Source organism: Rhinopithecus bieti, unplaced genomic scaffold (genome assembly GCF_001698545.2).
Source record: "Rhinopithecus bieti isolate Rb0 unplaced genomic scaffold, ASM169854v2 scaffold_13262, whole genome shotgun sequence".
NCBI classification, from domain to species: Eukaryota; Metazoa; Chordata; class Mammalia; order Primates; family Cercopithecidae; genus Rhinopithecus; species Rhinopithecus bieti.
In genome coordinates, this window is record NW_016808004.1 from 2,846,646 (window position 1) to 2,855,531 (window position 8,886).

Sequence of the window (8,886 nt, forward strand, 5' to 3'; positions counted from 1 at the left end):
TGGGACTACAGGCGCCCGCCTCGTCGCCCGGCTAGTTTTTTGTATTTTTTAGTAGAGACGGGGTTTCACCGTATTAGCCAGGATGGTCTCGATCTCCTGACCTCGTGATCCGCCCGTCTCGGCCTCCCAAAGTGCTGGGATTACAGGCTTGAGCCACCGCGCCTGGCCAAACTTTCCTTTTTTTTGAGACTGAGTCTTGCTCTGTTGCCCAGGCTGGAGTGCAGTGGCATGGTCTCGGCTCACTGCAACCTCCGCCTCCCAGGTTCAAGTGATTATCCTGCCTCAGCCTCCCTAAATATCTGGGATTACAGGCACATGCTACCACGCCTGGCTACTTCTTGTATTTTTAGTAGAGACGAGGTTTCACCATGTTGGCCAGGCTGATTGTGAACTCCTGACCTCAGGTGATCCGCCCACCTTGGCCTCCCAAAGTGCTGGTATTACAGGCGTGAGCCACCGCCCTGGTAAACACCTTTTTTTTTTTTTTTGAGACGGAGTCTTGCTCTGTCACCCAGGCTGGAGTGCAGTGGCCGGATCTCAGCTCACTGCAAGCTCCGCCTCCCGGGTTTACGCCATTCTCCTGCCTCAGCCTCCGGAGTAGCTGGGACTACAGGCGCCCACCACCTCGCCCGGCTAGTTTTTTGTATTTTTTAGTAGAGACGGGGTTTCACGGTGTTAGCCAGGATGGTCTCGATCTCCTGACCTCGTGATCCGCCCGTCTCGGCCTCCCAAAGTGCTGGGATTACAGGCTTGAGCCACCGCGCCCGGCCGTAAACACCTTTCTTATGTATGTCAACAGGCTTTTTATGGCAATCATGGGAGATAGCGAATGTATGTATCATAAACTCTGAAGCAGTATATGAATACAACTACTGTCAGAACTCTGAAGCCCTAAATGGCTTGATAAAAAGGCTAGAAGTCCACCTATAATTCCAGCACTTGGGAGGCTGAGGCTGGTTGGTCACTTGAGGTTAGGAGTTCAAGATCAGACCAGCCAAGATGGCGAAACCCTGTCTCTACTGAAAATACAAAAATCAGCCAGGCATGGTGGCACACACCTATAATTGTAGCTACTCAGGCTCACTGCAACCTCTGCCTCCCAGTTTCAAGTGATTCTCCTGCCTCCGCCTCCCAAGTAGCTGGGACTACAGACATGTACCACCATACCCGGCTGAGGTGGAGCTTGCAGTGAGCTGAGATGATGCCCTGCACTCCAGCCTGGGGAACAGAGTAAGACTGTCTCAAAAAAAAAAAAAAAAAAAAAGCTACAGTTAGAGTCAGTGCCAAAAACTACTAGCTCCAGGGTTTTATGTGTGTTCTAGATTCCTGGGCCCCACCCTGTCCTTATTTAACCTCCCTCCCAGGTAGAACATGGGGTTAAAAATCTTTCAATGACTACTGATCCACTGAAAAAACAGTCAAGGAGTACGTCAATTGGAATCGATTCAATTTCAGTACTTGTTAAGGATGAAAGAAATATTATCTTTTTAACATAACCGCAGGCCAGGTGTGGTGGTTCACACCTGTAATCCCAGCACTTTGGAAGGCCGAGGCAGGCGGATCACTTGAGTCCAGGAGTTCGAGACCAGCCTGGCCAACATGGCAAACCCCATCTCTACTAAAAATTAGGGAGAATCGCTTGAACCTGGGAGGTGGAGGTTGCAGTGAGCCAAGATTGCACCACTGTACCCCAGCCTGGGTGACAAAGCAAGACTCCATCTCAAAAAAAAAAGAAAGATAAGCATAGGAAACATTTAGGGAGTACCTACTATGTGTTAGGCACATTCTTGTGTCATCATTAAAACTCATAACCTTGTGAGGGAAGGAAACAGAGTCACAGAGAAACACACACTCCAAGAGAAGGCACAGGCTTTTCTGGGATGAGACAGCCATTCCTATCTCTTAGGCTCCTCCTACTAAACCGCTGCATTTTCTCTACTACAGGCAGAAATGGAGATGGTTCCATTTCTGGAACCACTGTCTTGGTTCTTACACAAGCTGATAGCCAAATGGATCCTGCATGTCCAACAACCCTAATCACTGGGTTAAAGGCCAGAGACTACACAAGGCTAGGCTGAGGCTAGATGGGTCACTGAGGGCTTCTCTTTGTCCCTTACTCAGGGAGTAAGACCCAGTGCCCTAGGGAAAGATGGGGTCATATTTAGATCAAGACAGAAGACAAGAAAGTATGGCATGCCAAGAAGAGGTCTGCAGCCAGCATCCCTGAGCTGTAACCACGGCTCTAGCACTGCAGGGAGAGGCTTCCAAGCCTGTGGGGTGAGGTGTCTGCTGCCTGCCTGCCCTGTGGGGTGCTGGACTGGCTGGAAGACAGGAGACACCAGTGGAGCGTGCATTGGCCACTGTCTCCATAACAACAAAGGGCTTGCTTTAGGGCAAACCACTCACCTCTGTGCTTCACATTCTCCATCGTGAATGGGAGAGTTGGGTGGACTCAATCCTCAATGCTAATGTCCGATCCTGGTTTCCTGGGGTCACTTGAAGGGCCCCTCAGAAGAAGAGATTTAAGGGGATGGCTGGAAGGTCATGAAGACAATGGCCAAGGGCACCTGACCTCCCTCCAAACTCTTGCAGAGGCTCTCACTCCCTCACCCCAACCAGAGGCCAGGGAGCTGGGGGATGATGGTCAAGGAGGTGGGGGAGGGGGTATAGAATGGACCAGGAGCACATGTCCCTCTCCTGGCTGTGCTGGAAAGTTGTCAGGGCAGTGATCCCATCCAGCCTTGCTCCCCTTGCTCCTGGAGCCCCTCCTCTGCCTGAGAGCAGGTGTTGGGGTGGGGCCTGCACTCCTGCAGCTCCACCTGGGTGGAGGCTGGCAGAGGATGTGAGGCAGGGCAGGCCTGCAGCTGAGTGGGGCGGCTCTGCTCCCTCCTCCTGATACCTTTGCAGGAGTCTTTATCCTCCCATTTTCCACCTTTCCCTTTGGTTGGTCCCTTCTGGCACTTTCCCTACTTCCCTCCTCTGACGGACTTAGCCCGGTTTCTCAAGGATATCCGCCCTCTGACAAAGAACTCAAGATCCAAAGGCTTTATTCCAGAGCTCAGGAAATGGAGCTCTGCGGGGCATGTGGGGGTAGGGCAGGGTGGGGCGGAACGGTGGGCATGAGGGAGGCAACCCCCCACCCCCGCCCCTGACCCAGAACTCTGGACCCCACGCGGCCTGCACTCTTACCTTGCACTGATCCCCAGGGACATCATGTCAGGCCACACAGCCTGGAACCTAGGAACCTGCCTGGGAAAGCTCCAAGATAAGTCACATCCCTTAAAAACACTGGCCAGGGCTGGGCATAGTGGCTCATGTCTGTAATCCCAGCACTTTGGGAGGCTGAGGCAGGTGGATCACTTGAGCCCAGAAGTTTGAGACCAGCCTGATCAACATGGTGAAACCCCTGGGTCAATACAAAAAATACAAAAATTAACCAGGCACGGTGGTGTGTGCCTGTGGTCCCAGCTACTACTCTGGAGGCTAAGGTGGGAGGTTTAACTGAGCCCAGGAGGCAGAGGTTGCAGTGAACCATGATCACACCACCACACTCCAGCGTGGGTGACAGAGAGACCCTGTCTCCAAAAAAAAAAAAAGAAAAGAAAAAAGAAAAATGCTGGCTAGGTAGCAGCACCCAAGGATGGTCGTCAGGATGACAAGCACCATCTCTGTTGCAAGGAGAGCTGGCTCTGGCCAGGGCACGGGGGCAACAGGGGCTTCCCAGTGGCTCACAAGCATCTGTTTAGTACTGGCCTCACTTGTGTGCTTACAGGGAGGGGGTGGGGGTTACATGGAAAGATAGCCTCTCCTGCCAATGATGGGGGGATTTCATCACTGCTGGGAAGGGACCCCACACCAAAAGAACCCTGGTGGGGGCTGGGCACAGTGGCTCACGCCTGTAATCCTAGCACTTTGGGAGGCCAAGGCAGGCAGATCATGAGGTCAGGAGTTCAAGACCAGCCAGGCCAACATGGTGAAACCCCATCTCTACCAAAAATACAAAAATTAGCTGAGTGTGGTGGTGCATGCCTGTAATCCCAGCTACTCGGGAGGCTGAGGCAGAAGCATGGCTTGAACCCGGGAAGCAGAGGTTGCGGTGAGCCGAGATCGCCCCACTGCACTCCAGCCTGGGCGACAGTGAGACTCCATCATCCATGGGTGGGAGAGGTGGGGGGAAGAAACCTGGTGGTTCCCAGATGCCTAACTGCCTTTCAGAAGGGAAGGAACACTTTCAACTGTCATCAGGACTCAACAACTCTGGGGGGAACGAGCTGCTTTCTGGAAAGAGTAGGACAGGGAATCAGGACACAGATGCTTCTGACCTCAGCCAGGAAGCCCTGATCTACTGAAGGCTCCCCAACCCAAGTTCAGTCTAAACGTGACTGTCCACTAGGCCTTTCTGCAGAGGCCCTACGCTGAGAAAAGCCCCCAGTCCGGCTGAGCGCGCCCTCTGGAACGGCTGCAGGGCTCCTCCTTCCCTGGCTCCTCCTCCTCTCAGACCCGGGCCTGGGCCCTGCTGGCTAAAGCGTGAAGGAGGCCCCCCAGGGAAGCCGCAGGCACAGGGGCCTATAAATTATAGAGCAGCTTTCTTAGCCCCTCTCAGAAAGGCCCAGGCACCTACACTAAATAATTCACCACCTCAGGAAGACCCACTGGTTCTTGACACAGATGAAGTAGGTCAGCCCTGGGTGGCCCTGGGTGGGGGCCGCAGGGCTCAGAGCAGCTTCCCCACTGGCACAGGCAGGGGCTGAAGGCTGGGCGGCCTTGCCAGCTGGTCCGATACTGCAGCAAGGCAAGGGGCACAGTGTGGCAGACGAGTAACCCCAGACTCCTCCAGGCATGAACACAGCCACCCTCTGAGGTCCAGGTAACTCACCCACAGCCACCCAGGGTTACCTGCAGGGCCTGGTCCTGGCCAGGCTCCTCCTCCTCCTCCCTCACAGCACCTGGGTCGCCAGCAGTGACAGCTTAGACCCAAGCCAACCCGTGGTGCAGGACTGGGATTCAGGAGATGGGGGTAAGGCGGGGAGCGGTCACCTGAGCAGCAAGTGAGGAAGTGACCACAGCCAGCCACAGCCACTTTAGTTTTGCTCAGAGCAAGGCTGGAGCAACACCTGTTTTGGGAGGGGGCGTTCCAGGGCCCCTGCTGTCCTCCCTTTCCAGGCACAGCTTTGGGTCTGAGGTGGGGTGGGGTGCAGGGCAGCTCTTCCAGGAGTGGATGAAAAAACAAACAGTTAAACCCTGAGTTCAGCGCACCAGCCCTCCAGTAAGAGCTGGAAAGTATTTCAAGCCACCTCTTCACAGACAAGGAACCAAAGACCCTAAGTCACAAAAGGGAAGCCTGAGGGCCACGGCAGGCATTCCTGACACCTGGCCCAGGCCAGCCTGGGCTCTTAGCACTGCACAGTTTCCCTGAGCCTCACACCCATTTGCTCCTGCTCCAGGAATCAGAGTTGCAGCCCGTAGACTACAGGGTGGATAAGGTTAATCCCTTCTGGCGAAGATTCCAGGTCCTAGCCTTCCCTCCAGCACAGCCTCACAAGAGGCAAGCCAAGGGCAGATACCACCTGGCAGAGCCCAACAGCCCAAACCTCAGTCCTCTTCTATTAGAGCAAGGCTCGAAAAGACCACAGGCCGTAAATGGTTAAGCCAAGTAGATTACTGCGCCCCAGAAAAGGAAGGTCCCACCTGGGAGCCTGCTCTGGGTGCAGGGAGTCTCTCCCTACCCTGACAGCCTGGAAACTGAGGAAGTGAAGCCACAGCTGCCGGGTCCTTAGGCAAGTCACTTTCCCTAGGACTTTGTTTCTCCAGCTTACAAACAGGGAGGCCAGGCCAGGCGCGGTGGCTCAAGCCTTTAATCCCAGCACTTTGGGAGGCCGAGACGGGCGGATCACGAGGTCAGGAGATCGAGACCATCCTGGCTAACATGGTGAAACCCCGTCTCTACTAAAAATACAAAAATTAGCCGGGCGTGGTGGCGGGCGCCTGTAGTCCCAGCTACTCGGGAGGCTGAGGCAGGAGAATGGCATATAAACCCGGGAGGCGGAGCTTGCGATGAGCTGAGATCCGGCCACTGCACTCCAGCCCGGGCGACAGAGCGAGACTCCGTCTCCAAAAAAAAAAAAACAAACAGGGAGGCCAGAGAGGCTAAGCGAGCTCCAAGGTCCTCCCCTGCCACCTTTACAGTCACAAGCCAGCTGCCAGCAGGCCAGGCCCACTTCACTTCCTTCCCCCGACTCCACGTCTCTCTGGCTCTGCCTTCCCAATGGCAGTCTGCGTCCACGGAAGGGGGAAGCAAAGGCCAGAGAGCAGTCATTTTGATTTTGTTTTATTTTGCATTTCATATATTATCCAGTTTCACATTCTCACAGGATCAGCAATGACAACAGCCACCTCATCTCCCAAGTCTGAAATGGCCAGAGAGTCACAGCTGCGGCTGACGGTAAAGCACTGATATGCTCAAAACAAAAAACATTGCACAGTGTTTCCTTCATTTCATTTTCTTAAACAAATGCCTGACGCAAAGGCGTACTGCTGAAGAATGGAAACGCTTTTCTTCTTCATGCCTCAAACTAAACATTAAACTTATCTGACAGGGCGAACGAGGTCGCTTTAATAATTAATGGTACACACATGAAAAATCCTTTATGATGCATAAATATTTTGTTACACAGGGTACAAAAATACTTCTCACGTTTTGGTTGGTTTTGAGGTTTAGAAAGAATGAGGAGCAGTGGCAGGCGGGGTGCGCTGTGGAGAGGTGAACAGAACGGGCAGAGAGGGCTTTCTTACAACTGTTGGCCCATCCGAGAAGAAGACAGGAGCGGAGGAGTCCAGTGTGAAATGAAAAAGCAAACCCCATCTATCTGTTGGGTGGAGGTGGGAGCCAAGCCCGGAAGCGTGTGGGGCCACGGGGCTTGGGCCTCCCTGAAGCAGGGTGGGTGTAGGGGTGGGGCGAGGAGAGGGGCCAGGCAGGATGAACCACTGGGAGCCAGGACCTGTCACTATGGTGACAGTGTGAGAATAAACTGTACACTCACATATACACAAGTGTAAGTGTCTTAATTCATGCCAGAAAACATGCAAAATTAAATGCCTCGCTTCCTCAAGGGGGAGCTACAGAAGCAAGTTTGGGCGGGAGGTCAGGCCTGGCCAGGTCCCAGTGAGGTCTCCGAGCTGGATCTGGGTGCCCCAGCGAGAAGGTCCCCAAATCCTCCTGGGAGGCATTGGAGAAAGGCTTGAGGGTGCAGAACAAGATGAGGAAAAGGAGGGAGGGGAAGAGGAAGCAGTCCACTGAGTCAGGCTTAGGATTCACAGTCTCTGGAGGGCAGCAGCAGCTCTGTACAGGCCGCCCGGGGGCAGTGGGAACTCAGGGTGCCTGTCCCGGCACCACCATAGATTCCCAGAACCACCTCCCTGGTGACCAGACCTGGAGGGAGGGAGAGAGGCGGCCGTGAGCAGAGGCGTGGGACTAGAGCTAAAGCCAGGCCTGCTCTGGGCTCGGCTAAGCTCTTGAGACCCGGGCAGAGGGAGGAACCACGGCCCTGCAGGGAGCAGGACACTTGTCCTGGGCCTCTGGGGCCAACACTTACTGAAGAACTAACAGAACTGACGGTACTTCCATCCTTGCTGGGTGGTGTCAGAGGAAGGGTACCAGCGCACCTGCAAGAGAAGCCAGTGTCAGGAGCCAGCTGTGCATCCCTTCCCTCAACAAGAAGCTCAGTAACCATGGCTGTCGGTATCTCCATTGGAGTCCTGGTTCTGTCACTGACTGGCTGGCAGACATCGGGCCAGTTACTTACCTTTAAGCATCAGTTTCTCTATCCGGAAAGTGGCAGTGCATTGCCTGATGTGCCTCCTCTGCAGGACACAGGTTCTAGCGAAAGAAGGTCACACAGGCATCTCATACCCCAATAAGCCCAATCCAAATGGGCCACTATACTGGCAGGAGCCCTGGCAGCTGAGGGCAGTGGTGTCAGCAACCTGCCCTTCCCCTTTACTGACACAGCATGGAATTACTAATTCCACAGAGGAGGAGGAAGAGAATGAGCCTCGTACATTTGTGTTTAACTTCTTTGGGTCTCAGTGTCCTCATCTAGCTATAGGTCAGAAATGATGAAGACATGAGTGGTTGTGAGGATCAGGTAAGACAGGATGCAAAGATACAGTAAGGCCAGGTGCAGTGGCACACACCTGTAATCCCAACACTTTGGGAAGCTGAGGTGGGAGAATCACATGGGATCAAGAGTTCAAGACCAGCATGGGCAACGTAGTGAGACACTGTCTCTATTAAAACAAGGCCAGGCATGGTGGCTCATGCCTGTAATCCCAGCACATTGGGAGGTCGAGGGAGGCGGACCACCTGAGGTCAGGAGTTCAAGACCAGCCTGACCAATATGGAGAAACCCAGTCTCTACTAAAAATACAAAATTAGGCCAGGCTCGGTGGCTCACGCCTGTAATCCCAGCACTTTGGGAGGCCGAGGCAGGTGGATCACAAGGTCAGGAGATCGAGACCATCCTGGATAACACAGTGAAACCCCGTCTCTACTAAAAATACAAAAAAATTAGCCGGGCGAGGTGGCAGGCGCCTGAAGTCCCAGCTATTCGGGAGGCTGAGGCAGGAGAATGGCGTGAACCCGGGACATGGAGGTTGTAACAAGCTGAGATTGCACCACTGCACTCCAGCCTGGGCGACAGAGTAAGACTCCGTCTCAAAAAGAAAACAACAACAACAACAACAATACAAAATTGGCCGGGCATGGTGGTGCATGCCTGTAATCCCAGCTACTCGGGAGGCTGAGGCAGGACAATCGCTTGAACCCGGGAGGCAGAGGTTGCGGCGAGCCAAGATCACACCATTGCACTCCTGCCTGGGCAATAAGGG

At 54.0% G+C, this 8,886-nt stretch overlaps 1 protein-coding gene across 1 annotated transcript in view; it reads right to left on the minus strand.

Moving 5' to 3' along the window:
• Nucleotides 1-6,312: 6,312 nt before the first annotated feature.
• Nucleotides 6,313-8,886, minus strand: part of RBPMS2 (RNA binding protein, mRNA processing factor 2) — an 11,576-nt gene continuing 9,002 nt past the window's right edge. Inside the window, exons 5-6 of the mRNA XM_017885141.1 lie at nt 7,593-7,662; nt 6,313-7,429 (exon numbers count right to left, since the gene is read on the minus strand). Of these exons, the coding sequence (XP_017740630.1) occupies nt 7,600-7,662 (63 nt within the window). The 3' untranslated portion in view covers nt 6,313-7,429; nt 7,593-7,599. The remainder of the gene's footprint in view (nt 7,430-7,592; nt 7,663-8,886) is intronic.